Genomic DNA, 24,264 nt, shown 5'->3' on the forward strand with positions numbered 1-24,264 from the left:
CTTTTTGCCCTCTTTTGTAGATAATCTCGTGATGATGCCCCAACCGAGACTGTTTTCTTTTTGAAATACTATACACGCGCAGTGTTCGCATTGCCTGATTGCTGACACATATCGTAAAAACAAAGCTGAGAACATGTAGTAAAATAAACGTTAAATTGTTCTAGTTACTCCCAATACTCACTTACTAGCTAAAATACTGGTATCCTTTATGCGTTGCTGCTCTCATCAGTAAGAGTCCTTGAACTAAATATCGCTCGTTCTGTCGATTGGCCACATAAAAATTACATTGGAATCAACACTGTTGTTACAGTGAGAATAGAAACATGTCCTTTTGTACTCGGGTGTTCGTGAAATACCCTGCAAATAGTGTTTGCCTGGACTGAATTCTAATGCACACAATAAAAACAAAATAGAAAACACTTTTGCATCCTATATTTATAATTGTGATATGTATATAATAGTTTAATATAAGTCCAGTATTTCGTAATATATATTCTTTTTATGTGATTGCTTCGCAAAACTCCCAAACTCGATTGTGTGTGTGTACTGCTGCGGACTAGTCACTTTTGCAATATTTGTTATTTCCATAAACTAGTTTCCAACCCTTATGAAATTCATAAGGAAGCTGGATACACAATTCCGTAACATGCTGTTGTGAACTGTCTCTGACACGCATATAAGAAATACCTTAGTGTATCACCATAACTGATAGTTAACATGTAATTTGAGTCGAAAAACTAATTTACTTGTCACACTAATTTACTTCAGCAGTAAGTAAACAAATTCGTTCTTCGACGTTGTCATGGCGATATTTTAACGTATTTCCTCTCTTCTTGCCACATAGCTAGTTACTAGCACCACCTCCTGAATAAATGTAATTTCTGTATGCTCCATCCGCACATAAGCCTGAAAAGTCTTGGAAACCTAGTATGGATATAAATAAATATTTCATTATTTGATGGCTGTTATGTGCTTATATCCAATTAACACTATCACACGCGCTCTTATATCTGTAACGAACATTCCTAATTTTCAAATGTACTGCAGTATTCATTCATTAATCACCGACATCGATTTTTTATAGTTTATTGTGGAGGCGTGAACCATTGTGATCTGCTACATAATTTTCGGCATCAGATTTTTAGAAAGGCGAAGAAGTTAGGAATATCTGTATCGTTGCAGACCAGCTCATTAGAGACTGAGCACGAGATCAGTTTATTCAAGAATGGAAAAAGGAAACCAGCTCAGGCCTTTCTAAAGGAATCGTCTGAGTAATTTACAGAAAAACAGAAACCTATATTCTGTTCGCTGCGGAGAATTCTGAACTATTTATGCACTTTTTTATTACTTCCGGTTGACTTTGATATTCTTTATTAACTGCTGTCGATTTCGTATCACCGAAGGCATCATCAGCATCAGACAAGTATTGATAGTCGAACTATTATTTATTCGTAAAAGATTATTTCATAATCACGGTTCGTTTTCAAGTAACGCTCCACATTAATTCAAGTTAACCCGCACACTTCGAAATAGATAGCGATTAATAAACAAGATTTAATTCTGCTGTGTGAAGTTTGTATCGTAAGAAAAATAAATAGTTCATTGTTCTACGCAACCAGAGTACATCAGCTTAAGTCACCAGCTTTTTTTTTTTCCCTCTCCAGCAAGATGGTAATTGTAACACTATTCTGAATGGCCGAACTGTGATCTGAACTAAACTTCTGCCGAAAGCGTATTCACTTTCTGCTATGGAAGTGTGAGGTAGACAGTGATGAACTAGAGAGAAGTTCTCGTACAAAAGAACGTACGTCACTTATTAAAAGAAAACAAGTCAGCAGCACGCTATGTTCCATATATTTTCCGCCAAGGCCGTCTCCAGCCAGACAGGTATATATCGCGTCGCATATAGACGCAGCTGGTGGGGAATTCCTAAGGACGTCACGGTGAGTAACGGGGGTGTAATTGGAAGCAGGGCCGTGACGGCGGAGGCGCTGGCCACGCGTCTGTGTGTGCGTGAGTGTGTGTGTCAGTGTGGGTCCACGGCGGACGACCTACTTGCCGTCGCGAGAGTGACGCGGAGCGGGTGCCCTGTGTTGCAGACGAGGCGAGCCCCACCACTCGGCGCGGGCGCAGTTTCTCTCTGGCCACCCGGTGGAGAGCCGGTCGCAGCAGGACGAAGCCGAGACAGCTCCAGCGGCCACCAGCCGGCAGCGCACCCTCTGGACCGAAGACTTGGACGACGGCGCGCCTCCGCGGGTGGTTAGCCGACGGCGCAGCGGGATCTCCGCGACGCTCCACCGAGCACCGCGATACCGCGGGACAACGGGACCACGCGACCACGCCAGTGAAGTGCAGTGGACCCCGGATGGAGAGCCTTCCGCTGTGCTCCGTAACCGCTCCCAGGACCAGTACCCACGCTGTTTCTTTCGTGAGTAGTTAGCGACCATCGCATCGTTCCGAAGCAGCCGTGACTGATTCTCTCTAAAGTAGCTAGTGACGAGCGCACATCAAACACTGTAGTCCTCCGCGACCGCGCCGTGTTTTCCACTGCACTACCTCAAAAGGCCAGTTCTCCGAAAGTGTGACAAGTATTAACTGAAGAGTGAAAGCTACTCCGCAGCTACTACTCTCTGCCTAGTGATTAATAAGTGAATATACTATTGTTGATAACTGCTACAACAGGAGTGAGTGATTCGCCATTAGAAATGGGCCTACACAAGCAGTACTTGCAAGTTGGTCGGTCAGCCAAGAACCGCCTCTTCGGTATCCCTCCTTCTGGTAAAAGGACGCCAGCTAATGGTGACACAGTCTCCCCGATTCAGATGCTTATCTCCGAGCAGGGCAAGATCAACCATGGTAAGTGCTTACACGCTATGTGGTGCTTCTTTGTATCTGTCTGTTCATTTTAGTGTATTGTCTTTCTGTGCCACCTCTTTGTCTTCTGACAGGGGTACATCTCCTGTACGGTATGGTCTGCTGTCAGTTTATTCATACGGCGCAATACACAAGCTTTGAAGAACCATTAAGTGTTCGTGTCCTAACCTTGCATTGAATTCTCACTGTTTACCAAACCTATACTGTAGGAGTTCGTGTCTTAACGTAGCATTGAAATCTCCGGATGTTTTGCAATGAAATGTACGGAAATACGCACAGAGCTCAATAATAGGTCTCATCGAAGAGTATATTTGTCGTCGAATATTGTTTATAACTATGTATTGAACAATTCGATTTAGTTCTAAATACGTACTCCATAAGGAAAACTTAGATATCATCGCTAGAAGCTAGTTATCCGGATATGTGAGAAACATAACACAAATCAAATTACGTGTGGCTAAAGTGTTTCATATCACCTTCAGTACAGCTTCTGCGTGCTACTAGACTTCATTACGCACAAAGTTTCCTTAAATCTCTCGGAACATGATCAATATACGTAACTTGTTCCTTTAACAGATTCAACAGTTTTAAAGAAAAATTTCAGATGCTCTTGTTGTTCAGCGTTTGTTTTACCACAAAATGAAAAGGCAGGATAAAAAATTTTACTTTCATACATTAGACAGTGTGATCATGGGGCGACCTGTCGATTGTAATTCAAAATAAATGTTTAAGTGCGATCTTGGCTCTGAAGTATTTTTCAGATTTTTCTTCTTTCAATTATTTATATCAACGACAAGGCACATCACAGAGAAGTTCATTCGGTTAATTATTGTTGTGGATTGGCAAGACAGCCAATCCACGAGGAGGAAGCCGAAAGGCACGCGTTTAAGCTCACGCAGGCTGGCGTGAGGTCTGGAACAGGACACGAAAATGAAAATAGCCAAAAACTTACGTAGCTGCTGGAATATTTAACTTTAATCCATAATTGGTGAACATCGCTCTTGACGGTACATGTTTTACAGCATCAGTGGTGACTGGTAATGGCGCCTTGCTAGGTCGTAGCAAATGACGTAGCTGAAGGCGATGCTAACTATCGTCTCGGCAAATGAGAGCGTAATTTGTCAGTGAACCATCGCTAGCAAAGTCGGCTGTACAACTGGGGCGAGTGCTAGGAAGTCTCTCTAAACATGCCGTGTGGCGGCGCTCGGTCTGCAATCACTGATAGTGGCGACACGCGGGTCCGACGTATACTAACGGACCGCGGCCGCTTTAAAGGCTACCACCTAGCAAGTGTGGTGTCTGGCGGTGACACCACATTTATATCATTTGTCTTCTGACTGAATTGTATTCAAACACTTGCAGATTAATATACGTGAGTGTATGGTGTTTGTAAGTAAAACATTCACTTATTCATTATACATGCTGTTAATAAAACAGTTAAATGTAGTACTAGTACTGCAGTACTGTACATTGAAAACGCTAGTCCATGTTAGTAGAATAAAGACAAGTGTTATGCAACAAACATACTACCCTCCCGTATGGTACATAACAACACATAACCTCTTAAGAAATGTGTAACTGCATACTCACTACAGTAGCTTTGGTGGCAATTACAATGAATCATTCCTCAACAATCTGCTGGAGAACCTGTGTTCGTTATACACGACAAATAATCATTGTCAACCTCTGATTCGTTCTTAGCAAAGTTCAGTCTCCTACGCAAAACAAGGCCAGACAAAGTCGTTTCCGGCGACCTGTTGTCGTAACTGTTAGGTGGGGGTGCTGCGGGCGGTAAAAGGAGACCTGGCATAGAGACGAGGCGGAGAAAAACAACGCGAACGGCTTTGTGGGCGTGGCCGCTGCCGGTGCATGGGACGCGGCTGGTTCGCACACAGCCCATACATAGCTGACGTCCGTGCTTAATCTTGGACCCAACTAACTTAGAACATAGGACGGCTGCAGTCTTTACGCCAACTACTGGTAGGTCTGTACGCACGGTTAACCATTTATCTACAAAAATTCAGGCTATTGCTGTCGACTATAGATATAATTACTTAGCCACGTTGTTGTGTATCGCGTGAGACGGTCGCGCAAAGAATCTGAAATCGTAATGTCATCCAGCTGTTTGTTGCTCCGTGTAATCACAGATCCTTTTCTCTTTTCTTTTAAACTATTCATCTGATTCAGCTCCAACAAAAATGCGAATAACAAAACTCGCTGGCTGCACTGACTGATATATCCTGACAACTATAGCATTTGCCCGCAAAAGGCAAAGGTACGGAGTGAGTCTCGGTCCGGCGCATAGTTTTAATCAGCGCACACCGCACACACCGCACACACAACTGCAGAGTGAAATTTCATTCTGGGAACTATACTTATCAATGCATTAAGGAGCCACTGGGACGTAAAACACAGAGCTATGGCTGTAGTGAATGTTTGTGTACTATCATCCGGTTCTCAGTGCCACAAACACACTGTACCTTAAAAGTACTGACAGACACAAATGTGTGCCGGGGTGGGACTCGCAACAGGTCCCTTGTGCTTTACTGACAGCATTACATACGTGAGGGCAGGTCGTGAGTCGTAACTTAGATAGTAAGATCGTTGCCTGCGAAAAAGTAGGGTTTCAGATCGAATCTAGAATCTGCAGTCATTTTCAGTCTGTTAGGAAGTCTCACTACAGCACACAATACGCTGAAAATTGGGAGATACATTTTATATACAGGGCGACTCCGAATTACTTTCTTAGGCTGATCGGAATTGTTTGCTGAGCGTTTTCATATAAGCAACATCGGTCTCCGGTGTACTGATAAAGAGTAATTAGTTCAGTTTTTCATAAACATCAGAGTCTGCACTGCACTGCACTGCACTGCACTCTGTTATAGAAACCTCGGTGAAAAAAAGCTTTGTTGGCTGATGATGATGATGTCAACACTCTTCACTGCACATTCTGCCCCTCCTGTAACTGCACTAGTGTGGTAAACATCTGCGAAACAAACCTAACAAACCATCGAAAATTTTGTAGGTAACGTTTGGATGTAAACTATAAATATGCATCAGCTTTATCCCCCGAGCGAACTGGCAATGCGTTTGGCTCTTCTCAGAGAGAAAGATAGCTTAACTACCAGCGCGATATGAACCAGCTAACTCCAAAACTCATGTAGATTGCATTAAGAGGGTGGTACTCCTGATAATTCATCGTACACTGTAATTACAATCACAGATTATTCTTTCGGTAAACAAGCAGTTTGACGGAGAAGTAATACAAATGTTAGTCTCAGAATTGGAAAGGATGACATTAAAGAAACGAACTCGTTTGATACTACTGAAAGAATCAGTCTCCTACGGCGTTAGACGAACTATTCTGCTTAGAATCCAGGTGAGATATCCGGTAAAATACGAAAAAAGTTACAGTTAAACTTCCAGATGTACATAGCCTTTATGAAATTTGGGAAATACAAAAAATAAATGTTTATTACTGTTTTATTACAGTAGTGGAAGAAGTAACATAATTGTAACTAGAAATTAAGATTACACAGGATGGCCGAGCACGAAGATAGAGTGAGTGTCACAAGCGAAGAAAAGCTTCCTTCAAACACAGAGGCTTTTACTGGTATCAGATGTTGGTATGGAGCTTAGAAACAGGTTCCTGAAAATGTATTCTGGACCACAAGCTAGTGAAAGGTCTGTCGGAAATCCGAAGGAGGAGAAACTCAAAACTTTCTAAGTATATTGCTATCAAATAATGTTAAAAATCAAGTGAGCAGATAAAATGTAGCACTAAAAATAATAGGAAGAAAGAAGCTTATGTAAGACGCTTACCAAGTGACAAAACAAGTTAGCAGAATATCTGCTATGGCATCAAAGAATATTTAAATTGGCACCAGAACACAGAACAGGTGGCAAAAATAGTAGGCGGAGACGAAGATTAGAAAATGAGGAAGATAGCACACATGATGCTGAGTGTAGCACTTAGGCTGCGATGAAAAGATTAGTAGATGTGCTAGTCAGGTAAGGATCATTAAACAAGTCGAACGACTGTTGAGAAAGTGCAAACGAATACGAGAACTGCTACTAAGCGGTGTCACAGAGGATTTGCTGACAATTTGTTTGCGTAAGAACATTATTTTATTTCGGTGTCGAGTGACGGGATGCAGTTACGTCCATGCAGGTCTGCTAAATCGAGGACAAAAATATAAGATACGCGGTTCCAGAAAAACAGTTAAGTAACTTGCCACTTAGATCTATTTGAAGCATGGTTTCAAAACAGTATTCTGAGGTTTTAGACATCTAGAGAGACAGTATCCTTGTGTGGGAAAGCACGCCAATCTAATAGCGAACCCCTACAGCTGGTGATGCTCTCATTCATCGGGGATAGACTGCAGTCGAGCATACTTTGTGGCAGTTCCCTGTTCAAAAATATGCGACGTAGTTGTTAAATGTAAAAACAGAAACAGCAAATACCTACTTTCGCGTAATTTTAGGATAATACTGTGAAATATTAATTGAATCTAAAATGTACCGTTTTAAATTTAGTCATCGACATCCAATTAGCTGTTTAAAACGTTACTTTTGCTTCTTATGTTATGAAATGATGAAACCAACAAATTATTGCTACCTTCAAATTTTGGAGCATTTCAATGCGGTCTTTTATAATTATATAAAAACATTTAATAATTTTTAATTAAAATATCTTTAACGTAATAAGTAAACGTAGTTCATTTAAAATTGATGAGAAACTCACTTTTCCTCACAACAACATTAAAATGTGTTAATGGACACCCAAAACCCTAGAATACATTTTATTACTCTCATTAAGCGTTATCGAATTTTCATCAACTACTATAAATATTTGTACACATGAAATGTTCAATTTTGAGGTTTTTAGCGATTTTTTACCATCAATCTAGTTGACACTCCGAACCGACCTAGTTTCATTCAGTTTACAGCTAATTTGATAAGGCTAACTAAAATAATTATGGAATAACACCGTCGAACTAGTGTTAGCTAGGACACCAGACACATGATTCTCTGTACTTTGGTCACCTACAAGCTGTTTTGCTATCGGGATAAACTGAGTTTCTGTACACCTAGAGGATTTCAAGGCGGGCAGTCCCGTGGATTTCGTGAAACGGGTATGACAATGGCGGCCGCCTTCAAAAGACTCGTTTCGCAGACGAGCTGACTGCTAGCAAATTGCACGCTGCCACCTGTTATTTGTTCTAGCGGCGGCTGCTCGGTTCCGCTGCAAGCACGGTGACAAGGGACCGACTCGCTGGGTCGTCACAGCTTCGTCGCTCTCTGAAGGCGAAAATATGTGCATGTAAAACAAGATGTCTGATATATCAGTACCTCGGAACGACTGTCAACGTCGACTATGTAGGTTGTATTCTAGACTTGCGGTGTGGCATATTTTATTTTCTTAATTTTTCCAATTGTACGCAGGCGTAGAAACGGGGCTTTAATAACGAGCCGAATGGTGAATCACATTTGGAATGAGTCTTGCATCTTACTTAATATTATTTACAAACCTATTTGTGGCTCAGTCACATAAACATCCGACGTACTATCGTGAGAACTATTGAAGAGTGTGAATGGGGAAACGTTCTAATTACCTAAGTTGACTTTTGACAGGTAAATGAAATACAATGCCTCTCTCCTTGTAGATCCTGATCTGTATGCAAAATGTTCAGAATGTATTCTGGAAGCACTGAATTATGCTGCTCCCCGCAAAACATGAGACAACCTAAAAAACAAATATTTCATTGAAAACGTTAAGTGCCATACCAGGATACTGACTGGTTTTAGTTGCCAATAAGATGATTATCAGTCAGTTCTTGAAACGAAAACAGCAACCAACCATTTATTTATGCAAATTTATTTAGGCAAATTGTGACATGACTGTTCGGATTGTATAAAATTTGTTGCTGTCTGCATTAGGTCTCGGCTATTTTTCTCCAACTACCAGTGTCAACAAAAACCGAAGTGAATAGCCGACTGAAGATAAACTCAATGATTCGAAACAGAAAACGGCGCTATTTGCTTAAAAAAATGCCATAATTAACAATGACTTTTAGCTGTTTCCTTCTTTCCAAGAATCAACTTGGATTTTGTACACAGCCACAGTCTCAAAAATGTCAGTTTTCGACAAAAAGCAGGAAGAAAGTTCCTGCTTAATGTGCTCTTAATACTGATACACAACGTTCAGTTTGTCATAATAAAAGTACAGAAATACAGTATTAGATTTTCAAGTAATATAACAGCAGTCAACAGAAACCACTTCTCATGAACTCCAAATTGGAAGCATAGTTAGACAGAAAGACCATGCGCCATCCACTAACGCATGTTTGAGAGACTTTCTCCATGGTTTTGCAGGTGGCTCAAGTCTAGGAACATAAAACAGAGTACCGACAACACAGCAGCACTGAAAACACGTCTTTTGAAAAAACACGCTTAGAACGTTTTCCATTTTCACTTTTCAGTTACAATTACCGACTAATCATACAAATGTTTAATAATAATAATAATAATAATAATAATAGCACTTGCTACGTTTGACGTCTTGTTTAGTGTCACGGCAAACAGTATGTAATGTTGATATAAAGGAGATAGCTGTTTTTTAAACTTACTCTAAAAAATATGAAACTAATGAAAAGGTATAAGTGTTTAGACTTCCACGGCCAGAGTTAGTTAAAGACAGAAGTTTTCAGAGTATTCTACCATGTCTATTGGTGTGTTTTGTCGTTCAGAATTCATGGCTCCTCTACTGAGCACATTTCACAATTCTGAAACAGTTTATGTTGTTCGTCTTCTGTTGTGTAAGGAGCAGGAAACTTTTCTGAAATTTAGATATCGGATTATTTGGGCCGTCGAGGCATATATATGGTGTCTGTTCTTTCGGACGTACACATCAATAGTGCTCAACGGCCCCAATAATCGTTCTGGACAGGTCCACATACTCACGAATGACTGCAATGGAAACCCATAGGAAGTTTCCGCGACGTTCGGGCTATTTTTTGCTCTGCTTGCACGACCGGTCCGTTAGGAAGTCAAGGATACGTGGCAATGGACTGCAGCCGGTTTCCAGTAAAAACGCAGTAATGTCTCTGAAGGTCTACTGTATTTTTTCCAACACATGTAGTGACAGCACACAGCAGGTGTGTCTGAAGGTTACGCTGTTGTGAGAGGGTTAACTCCTCCACCGGTCCATTTGCATATCGTCTCGGTCCATAGACTGCTGATTCGATGCAAATAACAACGCGTAGGTCACGTTCACGTGTTAAACTGTTTTATCTCACATCTTTTCCGCATCTCTCCATAATAAATCTCACATGGTTACTAAAGAGTTGTGGAATCGCATCCATTGCTGTTCAGATTCAAATGGTTCAAATGGCTCTGAGCACTATGGGACTCAACTGCTGAGGTCATAAGTCCCCTAGAACTTAGAACTACTTAAATCTAACTAAGGACAACACACACATCCATGCCCGAGGCAGGATTCGAACCTGCGACCGTAGCGGTCGCGCGGTTCCAGACTGTAACGCCAGAACCGCTCGGCCACCAGCGGCCGGCTGTTCAGATTCACCGGTTATTATAGGATCTGTGATGAAGTTCATCGGGAAATCAGATAATAAACCGCTTTAGTTGTAAACAGATTTATTGGTTCAGTCACGACCGGTTTATGAACCTTATTGAGTTGTTCTGTGAGTCTTACCAGCAGTGATCTTGTTCCCATCTCTTTCAGATTGGTTTCCATACAGGTAAACATTTCTGCTTACAAGGGGAGGTCACGACGTTCGGATCACGGATTTATGTCAAACTTTGTACACTCTATATAGTCCATTAGGACAACTTAATGTGGAAGTAACAAAGTGTACTACGTAGGCGATTTCGAGGAAATGGCTAGTGAAGTTTTGCGCGTCAGTGATGTGCCGGTGCATTGAGACCTGAGCACGAGATTGCGGCGGTCATATGGCCATCGTTCAAGCTCCGTAATCTGTGACGCACTCGATCGAGTCCCGCCTTTGTTTTTTTTTCTTTTTTTGTACGTTCTCTAATCATATTATTTCATACATTTGCATGAACCTTCACTGAATTTCCAATGTTATTTGGTTGCTTATAATTTTTATCATCACAAGAAATATTGTAACTATCGACAAGTAAACTGCCAAACGCAGGGAATTTTCCTGAAAATGTATGTCGTGATTTCCGAAATCCCTTGTATCTGCAATTGCGTAATGTACCGAGAAATGGTTAGCACTGGACGCTTCGATCTGCAGACACAAGTTTCAAGGACGAGGGTCAGGCTAGGAAAGCCCAAGCCCAAAGCCAAAGCCCCGCATGCACAAGGAATATTCAGAACTTTTAAGGAAAAATGGAGCTCGTTGTTATATTGAAAACTATCCCGTTCTTCCGCCAACAATCTTCAGATACTTTTTTTGAGGTGGGGGGGGGGGGAGTTGGGAGAGGGGGGGAGGGGAGGGCAGGGGAGGGATCATCAGTCTTCTGACTGGTTTGATGCAGCCCGCCATGAATTCATCTAGAGAGGCACTTGCAACTTACGTCCTCAATTATTAGTTTCCAGTCTCTGTCTTCCTCTACAGTTTTTGCCCTCTACAGCTCCATCTAGTACCATGGAAGTCATTCCCCGATGTATTAATAGATGTCCTACCATCCTGTCCCTCCTACTTGGGTTTTCCACACATTCCTTTCCACGTCACTTACCTTATCAGTCCACCTAATTTTCAACATTCGCCTGTAGCTCCACATCTCAAATGCTTCGATTCTCTTGTGTTCCGGTTTTTTCACAGCCCATGATTCATTACCATGCAATACTGTGGTCCAAACGTACATTTTCAGAAATTTCTTCCTCAAATTAAGGCCTGTGTTTGATTCTAGTAGACTTCCTTGGCCAGGAATCTGTAACGCAATATTTTCGTAAATATCTGTGCCGAATATTGGCGACGTACGCGTGAATGTATTTTAACAACATCTTCACGAAAAGCAATTTCTTGTTCGTTCTCAATCACATACGAGTGAGTTTGAAGGTGCTTGATCAAGTTTTTAACTTGCCTATAGAAGAAATCGCATGATATTCGTTGTAATAGTAAAAATTAGTAAACAGCCAAACATTGCAAATTCAATAAAAGGTCATGGAAATGCACGTTTCTTTTCATCATATTGCCTTTCAAATGTAATATCTACGAAATAAGAGGACTCGTTCTCGGGTCGCAACGCACCGCTACATCACTGACGCGTGGAACTTTCCTTGCGATTTTCTTGAAGTCGCCTTAGTAGTACGGCTTCCTACTTGCACGTTGAATTGACCTAATGGACTACTAAATGTGTGCAAATTTGGAAGTAAATCCGTGATCCGGACGCCTTGGTCTCATCTTGTAAGCAAATGTTCAATTTACTGCATACCAGTAATGATTCTATGATTAAACGACCACTTCCCGTGGACTGTGCCATCATCTTTAAATACTCACACACGGCATCCTTGAAGCGTATCAAAACTAGATGATGGAGCATAAATGTTAACAACGTCGAGCATCTTTCGATTACGGCACCTCATCGCAAGTATACAAACAATGAATATACGAAAAACGAAGTAAAATAAGACAAAAATTAGAGTTTAACGTCCCATCGATATCAAGGTTTTTTCTGACGGAGTACATGCTCGAATTACGGAAGGGCAGTGTGGGAAATCGGCCGTATTGTTTCAAAGAACGATTCCAGCATTTGCCTTAATCAATTTAGGGAAATCACGTAAAACCTAAATCGGGATGGCCAGACGCGGGTTTGAACCGTCGTCCTCGCGAATCCGAATCCAGTGTGTTAACCACTGCGCTACCTCATTCGGAAGAAGCAATGAAGTAATTCTTCCGCGTGAAATTGGTACGCCTTGCATCAAACACTTCAGAAAGGCTTATCAGTTCGTTTCATGAAATACCTCTGACGTCTCCATTAGCACTATGAGCTTTTTGTTCGGTATTCTCTTCACTCAATAATGGTCTTCGTATTCAGCACAAGATACAGAAATTAGCTACAAAAACGGCAAAAATAACATACATATTGTGCTAACAAAATCTGAGGAATCTGATAAGGAAACAGTCTCTACATGCAGGAACTGTTTGTTTTACTGAAATGTGTAATTTCTCTTCAAACCTAATTGAATTGTTTGACTGTAAATATATTCAAAAGCTTTTCAATAAACAACTGCACCTTTAGCTACGTATAGGGTTGTTGTAATTTTTCAAAAACGAAATTTAAATTTCAAAAATTTATGATAGAAATCAGCTACAAAAACGTTGATGAGTTAGGAACAAGACAACCCTGTTCGTCTGAGTAGGTCATTTCAGGTGAACGCGCTGGTCCACTTCGTCTCTGAAAGTGCTGCTCTAGGACCCACAGTTCAAGTTCCCCCTTTCTCCTCCCACGAACGACTCGACTAGTTTCCTAGAAAAGGTGCGTATTTGCGTGGGACTTCGTTGCGTGATTGTAATTGCCGCCGACTGAAGCGGCGCGCGAGTGGCGTGCGATGTTGACCTCGTTCACGATTAGAGCCTCGGTTAAATTGTCTTCACTCCGGTTTCCCGTAGTTTCCGCCGACGCTTCAAACGAGTCGTGTGTGCCTCTTACGCAAGACTCCTGCAGATCCCTTAAAATATGTTTTCGGAAATCTGATACGGTTCAGTATAGTGTGGTGGGAAGACCACAGCAAGCACTTCTTAGAAATGCTACAAGAAACTAGCGCACGCTAGTAGCACGTTCCTCGGTAATCCGATAAACTGCACAGAGTACTGGAAAAACCAGATGGGCGCTGTGGAAAACTTCCACGGCGAAGCTGACAAACAAACCTCGCACAGTCTCCGTTTCGTACAAAAATAAAATGTGTTATATCCGGAAGTCTGCTGACGTCAGGTGGAAGGTGTTCTCACCGACCGCTGCAACACGTCGTCCCTGAGACAACGGGCGAGGTGTGGCTGGGGCAAGATGACAGGGCTGTGGCTTAACGACGAACCCGCGCGCCTTGCTGTGCTCCCTCTGACTCGAGAATAACTCCGTCGCCGTCCATTAATCGAATGAGAAGAAAGTTACGAGGTAGAAAAAGCGAACTGTGGTGGGCTTGGAGTTTACCGTATCCTCCACTTCGGAGTTAAAAGTGCAGACCATCGTCTAGAATAAGACAAGGATTATTGGTGGGAATGTGGGAGGACAATGATGAAATGATGATGGTAGGTGGGGGATTTGAAGTTAATAATCATATTTCATTAAAGTGACTTCAATAATTGTTTTGATCCCCCCCTTAACGGAAACTGCGATAATCACCTTAACCTTGCATATTCACTGTAGTGCAATAGCTAAATGTAATTAGTCAACTGCTATAATGAACACTCCTCGCGATAGTGAGTCTGGTGTATTTACCAGTTAATTTGCTTAGTAACTGCATGTCGACAAACCATACTGACGATAAACAATAGCGTGTAGAAGGGATCATATAGACAACACTTTCATGGCGGCTGTTTATTTGTATTTAAGTAATACACTCTAAGACAAAAGAATAAAAAGCGATCCACCACCAAGGTCCTATCCGAATGCGACGGAAATTCGGTATATGTGATGTACATGTACAAACAAATTACTAGAATTTCAGAAAAATGGATGATTTATTAGAGAGAGAGAGAGAGAGAGAGAGAGAGAGAGAGAGAGAGAGAGAGAGAGAGAGAGAGAGAGAGCGCTTCACAAACGGAACAAGTCAGTAATGCGTTGGTCCCCACTGTCTTCATGCAAGCAGTTATTCGTGATTGGTAGAGTTGCTGGATGTCATCCTGAGAGAAATAGTGCCAAATTATATCCAATCGGTGCATTACATCGCCAAAATGCTTAACTGGAGGGCCCTGTCCATAATGATCCAAACGTTCTCAACTGGGGAGATACCCTACGATCTTGCTGGCCAATGTAGGACTTGGTAAGCACATAGACAAGCAGTAGAAACTATCGCCGTGTGGGGGCGAGCATTATCTTGCTGAAATGTAACCCTCAGGATGGGTTGCCATGAAGGGCAACAAAACGGGGTGCAGAATATCGTCGACGAACCATTCTGGCGTAAGGATGCCGCCTGTGACAACATAAGGGGTTCTAGAATGAGATCTTCACTCTGCAGCGGAGTGTGCGCTGATATGAAACTTCCTGGCAGATTAAAACTGTGTGCTGGACCGAGACTCGAACTCGGGACCTTTGCCTTTCGCGGGCATGTTCTCTACCATCTGAGCTAACCAAGGACGACTCACGCCCCGTCCTCACAGCTTTACTTCTGTCAGTATCTCGTCTCCTACCTTCCAAACTTTACAGAACCTCTCCTGCGAACCTTGCAGAACTTGAACTCCTGGGAGAAAGGATATTGCAGAGACATGGCTTAGCCACAGCCTGGGGGATGTTTCCAGAGTGAGATTTTCACTCTGCAGCGGAGTGTGCGCTGATATGCTAAGCCATATCCCCGCAATATCCTTTCTTTCAGGAGTGCTACTGCTGCAAGGTTCTCAGGAGTGCTTCATGTATAGTAGGGTACGAGGTATTGGCAGAAATAAAGCTGTCAGGATAGGGCGTGAGTCGTGCTTGGGTAGCTCAGATTTTAGAGCACTTGCCCGTGAATGGCAAAGGTCCCGAGTTCGAGTCTCGGTCCGGCACACAGTTTTAATCTGCCAGGAACTTTCGTAAGGGGTTCTGTTAGGAAATGAAATACCACACCACATCGTCACTCCTGGTTGTCGGGCCGTATGTCGGGCGACAGTCAGGTTGGTATCCAGACATGCCTTCGCTGGTTATCGGGGCTCATTTCGAAGTGGAACTCAACAGTGAAGACAGTTTCAATCCAGTCAATGAGATCCCAGGCCGAAGACGTGTCTGGAGACGCTCGAAATCGGTGGGACATCAACTTGACTCTCGCATGCCGTACGGCCCGACAACCAGGAGTGATTGTCTTTGGTGGCATTTCTTCTCATAGCAGTACCCATTTGGTTGTCATCCGCGGCACTGAGGTACGTCGAGGATATTCTTTGCCCAGTTTTATTGACCTTTATGGCAAGTCAAACTGGGCTTACATTTCAGCAAGATAATACCCGCCCGCACACGACGAGAGTTTCTAACACTTGTTCCGTGCTTCAAAAACTATATACCTTGTCCAGCAGTGTCGTCGAATCTCTTCCCAGTTGAGAACATTTTGAGCATTATGGACTGGACCCGCCAACCAGCTCGGGATTTTGTCGCTCTAACGCGCCTATTGCACAGAATTAGGTACAATTTCCCTCAGGAGGACACCCAAAAAGTTTGTCAATCACTGCCAAGAGGGGTACTGCTTGCATAAGAGCTAGAGGTGGACGATAGAACTGCTGACTTTCTCAATTTGCGAACCCCTTTTTCTTGAATGACTCTTCCAATATTTTTCCATTTGTAATGATTTGTTTTTCTGCACATGTATATCACTTCTACCGATTTCCGTTTCCTTCGGATAAATCCTTCGTGGTTCATCGACTTTTTCGTACGACCGTTACTAGTCATGCTGTTCATGCACGTAAATGACTTGGAGTTCAGGGAGGAGCGATAAAAACTTTGATGTTTGTCGATGTCATTGTAATATCACCAGAGACGGCAAAGGACAGGGGAGCAGGGCTGAATGGAACATACAATGTCTTGAAAAGAGATAAGATGAATGGCAATCAAAAGTCTAACGGATTGTAGTCCAATTAAATAAGACGGTGCTGAGGGAATTACACAAGGGAATGAGAAACTTACTGTAGATATATGGCTTTCCATAATTAGGCTAAAAATTAACTGACTATTACACAAGCAGATAAGATGTAAAGCAACAGCTAGAAAAGTTTCTGGAAAAGATAGGCATTAATAATAAAATAGGCGACTGTTTTAGGACCGCGACAACTGAAACTGACAGTGACATTGTAGATGACATGCTGTTGTAGCAGCATCAGGACAACTTTATATGGTTAAGAAATCCTAACAAAATCAGTTTTTACACGAAATATTACACTTAAAATATCATCTTACGGATACCAGCTGTCAAACTGTTGTAGCACCAGGAACACGAAGATAGAACAGTGTAAAGCATTAACTCTGATATGTGACCAATGGTTTTGCAATTTCATTACCGCACTGTACGGATGGGAAGGGGGGAGGGAGGGCGGCCGCGTAGGCAGATCTTGAACGCCAGCACAAATGGCGGAAGAGAATATTTCTGCCAAGCTGTTGCCTTTCTACTGCATCGAAATGCAGATTAGTTGCGCTTGTGCACAGTGGGCTCTTGGAGCCATGTACTGACCTCGAGACCACCTCTATGTAGGCTTTTCTCAACCTTCTCTGCCACTTAAAAACATTATGTGATACTACGACCGATATCACTGTACGTGAATGTTCGGGTGGCGCTTGTAAACAATCGCACAGCTAATCTTCAGTCACAGTACTAAACCTGAGCTAGCGTCGCATCTCCAATAACCTAACATCACCTCCTGACACTGTTCAGTACTATATATGCAGTACCATAATGACAGATTGTTAGGTGATGCTACAGTTTCTGAGCATGTTCTGCTTCCGATTTCCGAGCGCTCGGTCCAAAGCAGTTTAAGGGTGACAGCAGACATCCACATCTGCACTCTTTTAAACATTAGCCGACATGACACGTGTTACTACTGTTTATACATTACAACTGTCCCTTAATAAATTTCTCTGTACTGAGGGGACGTATATCGAAAAATGAACAGGGAGGTTCGAGGCTTCAAACATTTCTTATGTGCATTCGTTCTGAATAGGAGAGTGTACAATGCATTCAGTTATCATTTTTCTACTTCACATATGATATTCATTTTATTTGTGTATATATAGTTCTTGGGTTATGTGTTACAATGAGGCTACGGCCTTCAGGAACTAAACATAAAACTTTTAGAAAACATTGACCTCAACTTCCACAATACTAAAGACTTTCTTATTCAGTTAAATGCACGTAAACATTAAAGCGGTTATTATGGTTCAAAATGGCTCTGAGCACTACGCGACTTAACTTCTGAGGTCATCAGTCGCCTAGAACTTAGAACTAATTAAACCTAACTAACCTAAGGACATCACACACATCCATGCCCGAGGCAGGATTCGAACCGGCGACCGTAGCGGTCTCGCGGTTCCAGACTGACGCGCCTAGAACCGCACGGCCACACTGGCCGGCACGCGGTTATTATGGCAATAACTATAATTACTCCATGAACAACAGTAATGATAAAAGAGAAGATTTTTTTCATACATGAGGTTCATAATTTTAGTCTCTAATGTCTCAAACATTCCTCATCAGGGAAATAACACAGTAAAGGGTATTTATGCGCGTCTGTTTTATCCGGGAGAAGACGGAGATTCTCTCTCTCCTAGTGCAGTAAACCAATACAATTTTCCGCTTTTTATGAGGCGGTAAATCCTAGACAGTTTCTATGGGAGAAATCTAGAATTTGAGAAAAACAAAGAAATGAGGAAAGAAATATTTTTAAAAAATAAATATTAAATTATATCTGTAAGATTTAAAAACATTTGTATGAGAAATTGTATGGAATGGTAATAAAAAGAAAGCATTGTAAGAAAATGAGAGTGTACTGAAAATATACAAACTTCTGGAAGAAGAGAAAAACGTTCGTAATCTAACGCTTGGTAGTCAGTGTCAAAAATGATGGCAATTGCGATCAACAGGAAATGAGTGATATAGTATCATTACTTTTGAAACAGCTGTAATATCAGCTGATACAAACAATCGTGACAGAGAAATCGCAGCATCGTTTCATTTTCTCCTTAAAAACTCCAGGGTCCCGTAAATATTCAGTTCATCCTTAACTTTAGAATGCTTGCCACGCCATTCGCGATTTTACTGAAAACACGACATGACCGCTTATTGCGGCCGCTCTGTGTTCTGCTCACGCATACTAGTCATAACTTACTCAGTTCACACATACATTTCGTAAACGAATCCCCATACAAAACAGACACATGAATACGATATGACACATTGATGAGAGATCGTACACGTTGTCAGCATATGGAATAATTTTACTGTCGTGCAAGAGAACCAACTTTTTACTTTCCGAAACATGGAAAAGTAATCGAGTAGAATCATTCCTTGTGCTTAAGTGAAATGAAAATCCTAATTTTTTTCTTGATCAATCATGTCCTGACAAGGCCGCGTACCACTGCAGATTTTGAGCTATCAATCACTTACGTGTCGCAAAAATTTGAATGTCTCCATTGTGGTCAAGGAAATGAACAATCTTTCCTTTCATGACTGTTTGACCTACGCGCTGCACAGGTTTCAAGATTTCGATGGGGCAGGCTGAGAGTTAATTTACATGGCTAGCAGACAACTTAAGCAGCTCCCTGACGTGACTGGCTCCTTTCCTGCAAAGGTAGATGCTTTCTCTTAACTCCATTTTCTAGCCTTCCTTGAAGCTTTTTTATCTTACACAATGACACTGCAGATGACCGCTTCCGCTCTTAGCACTGAACACCGCTATCCAATGTTGCGAATACAGATAGTAGCAAAGAAGTAACAAGTTTAAACATCGCGCGTGATGCGGCAGTTGTAAATCCATCTCATTACACTATTTTTGTAGTGGAAGTGTTTATTCACGTTTCTTAGTATTGTTGAACTTCGTCACGTTTTAAAATATTTGTGATCGAAACTGTCGTTAACTTAATTTCCTAAATATTCTGCAGTATTTATTTTCTTACTGGTGCGCTAATTACTACACCTACTAAACCAATTGAAGCAGGAGCTGCACCTGATATCGTGCAACGAAACCTTCTGCAATTTTTCTTTATTTCTTTACTGACTGCTGTGAAATGCATGTCTGAGATGGGAGAGACGAAAAGCACGAACAAGTTCTTCGTTTCGCTAGATGTGGAAGAAAACGGCTCTCCTTGGCACGAATTTCATCGACAGTGCATGGTCTTCGCCATTGACCTTTTTATACGGGTCATGAATCCCGTAAATGTGCTTATCTCATCTGCGGCCTCTACTGTCAGCCGTCTATAATATTTACGTCCACAAAGATGCTCACTTATTACAAAAGTGACAGCAACCTGCCAGTATGTCTCGTTAAAAACTTCTCCGATGCTTCGAAAACACGCTTAGGTCAGGATGAAATCACTGTACCATAGCGATGTAAGTATTTGTCAGTCAGCTTAGTTGGTCCTCAAGCAACGGGAAAGCATGGCTAATGCAGTTTGTTCGGCAGTTAAGCCGTAGCATCGTTCTCTTGCTGGCACTGTTATTTCTCATACCCTGGATTTTCCATAGACGCCGCTAGGCAGTTCTTTAACAGCTTCCTTCCGCGCAACCAACGGTGAAAGCTCTTTTTATCACAGTGTAACGTCTGATGCACAATACACGGAAATCGTGAAGTAACAAAATCTCATCACCTGTTGTGATGTACAGAATGCCAGGATAGTATGAGGCAAGCCGTTTAATGTTGTTACCAAAAATCTCGAAACAGCTGAACAATTTTTTTCTAATATTTATACGATGCTCTGACGGATGTATGGCTATTTATTTTAATAAACTTAATGTGTAATTGTATGTGTAAAATATAAAGTTTAAAACGTTTTAACAAAAATCTTGATAACCTCTTGACAGACTTACTTCAAATTACTATACTGGTTTTCTGTTAAAACCGATTGCGTGAAAGAAAATGCTGGGGTGTGTAATTGTGATGATTCGTTTTCTTTCTATTTTAGCTACGATGCTGGGCATGTAAATCACAAAAGTAATTTTTTCTCCCGAATACATATTATCTCCTTATATGTAATTTTAAACAAAAACTGTGTACACAACAAAGTGCGGTTTCATTTTCTTCGTCACTGTCGTTTTACAGAAAATAGAAAATTTGCATTTATGGCTTTTCGGCTTATCATTAGAGTACTACTATGCAATCTGAATGGTTCGGAATTTTGTAATCCTACCAATGAGCAGATTAAAACTAGGCGAAATACTATCATCGAAGGTACTATCCTCACAGATACAGCAGTTGGAGAGATCTGCTCATACCCCATATACCAAAAATCTCAACCGATTTACACATTCATTTAAAGTTACACCAGTTTCCAATTAAGGTTCCGTTTGCAATCACAATACACAAGACCCAAGATCGGAGGGGAGAAGAGGAGACCTACAGAGAGGGGGAAAGGTTCTGTGGAGAGGAACTGTGAAGAGGGGTTGGAGATGGAGGGAGATATGGGGGAGGAGAAGATGGAGAGAGACAAGAGGAAGAAGTTGGACAGATAAATGGAAGAGGTAGGAGGAAGAGATGGACAATGAGTGGGGAGAAGGTGATTGGGATGTACATCCAGTTCCCATACAACTGCGAGGCATTGCCCCGTTCGATATACAAGTTCTTTCCGTTGCTTCGACGACAAGACAGCTGATACACCACTCTCTCTTTTCTTAGAAAACAATGAAAAACATACAGAAGTGATGGTCAATATTCAGGGATATGACAGGGATGATCATTCGAAATAAGAAAGAAGAAGAGCAAGTCCATAGACATAAGAAGTAAACAAATAAAGTACGATATTTCATCCTACGTTAATGGTGCCGTTCTAACAATCCACGTAGACATGGTAGTCATTGCATTTGCAAACTGGAGAGGAATTGCAGTGGGCGTGCTCTGCGTCCTAGCAAGTGGCACGTCGTCTCGCTAGAAAGCCTCAGCAGCAGATAAGAGGCTAGGTCAGCAACCGACATAGAGCTGCGCCGTCTCCTCTAGGACACGGGATTCTTTGCCGGCCCCGTACTCGATACTGGTACGCCAGAAACGAAGGCATATTTCTACTTTGTGGAGGTCACCGAGGGCAGCTTAAATGGAAATCGTTGGAGGATAGTAGTTCTTGATAAACCATGTTTAGATGTAGAGGATCCATATTCGAATATGACTGTGCGAGCAACATGCTGCCGCGATCGTATATCTGGATTAGAGATCATGATAATGAGGTTTGATGAGGGCACGTACAGACGAAATGCAAACGATTTCCTTCATTCCATAAGCAAATAGAATAAGAAAGATGATCTATAATATCGATAAGATGTATCCTCCTCTACGCACTGGACGCTGGCTTTAGGAGTGTGCATGGTTTTAAACAAATGTATTCCATATTCGAAGAGGTGTTAGTATGGACAAAAACAAGAAAAAAATTACCGTAAACATGGGCTCAAAAAATGCACTCCTTAAGAGATATGAGCACTTTTTCATCTTCGCTACTGTGAAACACGTCTTCTACAGTAAGCTATTGAGGTACGGAATGTAGTAAACAAATGAGAACATTCTTTTAGCGGTAAACAGCTGACCTTCTCATGTAATCTGCTTGCTATTAATATTCATAGTAAGGCAAGCTTCTGTCTGACGTGTTAGGGAATCATGCACTCCGAAAAATTCTAGCTTGGTCACGGATCCGCTAGCAGTCACTACTGACGAGTTTCTGCCATGTTTTTAAGTGCGTATCGTTTTGAAATAAAGTAAAACAAAACGAGCTGACTTTCCTCAATTTCATTTTTACGTGAAAGCCTCTACTTTAAACTAGTTTCCTACATAATTCCTGTCTATATCCGCCGTGTCTACGTTTGTCTGTGAGAAATTCCTTCTCGTCGACTGTGGCATACGTGCTGTGATTCGTTTTCTTAGTGCTAAAGGCATGAAAGTTGCTGAATTCGTCACATCAGTGATGTGTACGGGGAAAACATGATAGTATGGTACGGAAATGGTTGAAAGCTTTTAGAGATGGCCGTACGAATGTGCATGATGAGAAACGAAATGGGCGATCTCCAGTCGATGCAGACGATTTGGTTCAGAAAGTTGATGAAAAAGTGAAAGACAATAGGCGCTTTACGATTTCGACGTTATGTCCTCAAGTGTCAAGAAGTGTGCTTTATGCAGTTATTGTCTGTTTGGCGTCAGATTTGTACGAGAATGGAATTCAAAAGCTGATTTCACGACACAATAAGCGCCTTAACACTGACGGAAATTATGTATAAATGTAAATTAAAGCTCAGGCTTTCACATAAAAAAAAACTGCTAAGCAAAGTCTGTTTGTTTTATTCTACTTCAAAACGGTGATTACCCAAAAAAAGCGTCGTATGTCATCAAAGAGGCTTGCATACACCAAAGATTTCAAGTGTCCCCATAGCCAAAATTTCAAGGTTTTTATGTCGGGGAAACGAGATGGCCAAAGGACTGGACCTTCCCGACCGATCCATTGCACATTAAATATCTACGTGAGGTGTTCTCGGACATTTCGGAAGATAATGGGCTGGTATCAGAACATAACAGAAGATCATGTCTGTTATTTCCCGGATGGAATAAAAGGCTTCCATTATGCTGGCAAGAGCAAAGACAAAACTAAAGTGTAAAAGCATTTTAAAAAGTTACCAAATCATGAACTGATTACATTATAAATAATGTATGCTCTGCACTTACCTATAGTGTGGTGAATACGGTTTACTGCAACAACACTAATCGGTGTTTACTGCATGTTGTTTGCATGGACGATAAGACATACGTGTCGTCATTTGCTTAGTTCCATTCTTTGGATCGTTATTAATAGCAAAGAGCGTGCAGTAGGAGAGATGTGTTTCAAAGTAGCAAAAGAGGACAAGCGCCCACCACAGCTCTTCAGGAATGCATTTGAGAGCCCATATTTACTGGACAATTTTTTCTTGTTTGGTCCATGCTACGACCTCTAAAAAATATGGAATAACCTACGCTGTAGATCCAATGTAGCTCTGTAGCTAACGTCAGACTACCGTTACTGCACACAGAGAATCTCTACTCTTTCGGGTGAACAGTAGACTAGCCAGCGTCCTGGCGCATTTTTTGTGGTGTAAAAAATATGAAATTAAAGTAACAAATAAGGATATCTTTTTATTTTTATTTTGGGTAGCATGTATCCTCTCATTGTCAACTTATCACAGACCTCAATGTGACTTCCCTGAACACTTTCGGCAGATATTCTTAGAGAGTATGATCCTTGTCGTCAGACAGAAGGAAATGAAGGAAGAATGACTGTGGCGTAGCGTCCCTTCAAAGACGAGATCACTGGATCATTGGAAACGAATCACGAACTTGAAGTGAGGACCGGATTGGGTAGGCAATTTGCTGTGTCCATTTCGAACGAACCACCCCGAAATTTGCATTAAGTGATTTATGGAAAGCATGGAAAATCTAAATATGGAAGACAGGACGGGAATTTAAAGTGACGTCCACCTGAATGCAAGTTCGGTAGCTTAACCACTGCATCACCTCGCTCTTTTTCTCCTTTTTTTTTTCCTTTCAAAGGAAACATCCGAGTATATCCCGT

General features: G+C 41.7%; 1 protein-coding gene and 1 long non-coding RNA gene across 2 annotated transcripts in view; one reads left to right on the forward strand and one right to left on the reverse strand.

Annotated features, from left to right (window-relative positions):
- LOC126203799 (uncharacterized) overlaps window positions 1-24,264 on the reverse strand; it is a 332,644-nt gene that overhangs the window by 254,244 nt on the left and 54,136 nt on the right. The window lies entirely within an intron of this gene.
- The window catches only part of LOC126203797 (scavenger receptor class B member 1), a 435,744-nt gene that overhangs the window by 99,307 nt on the left and 312,173 nt on the right, over window positions 1-24,264 (forward strand). Inside the window, exon 2 of the mRNA XM_049938166.1 lies at window positions 2,100-2,856. Coding sequence (XP_049794123.1) covers window positions 2,706-2,856 — 151 coding nt within the window. The 5' untranslated portion in view covers window positions 2,100-2,705. The remainder of the gene's footprint in view (window positions 1-2,099; window positions 2,857-24,264) is intronic.

The sequence above is a fragment of the Schistocerca nitens genome, chromosome 9 (genome assembly GCF_023898315.1).
Source record: "Schistocerca nitens isolate TAMUIC-IGC-003100 chromosome 9, iqSchNite1.1, whole genome shotgun sequence".
Lineage (NCBI taxonomy): Eukaryota > Metazoa > Arthropoda > Insecta > Orthoptera > Acrididae > Schistocerca > Schistocerca nitens.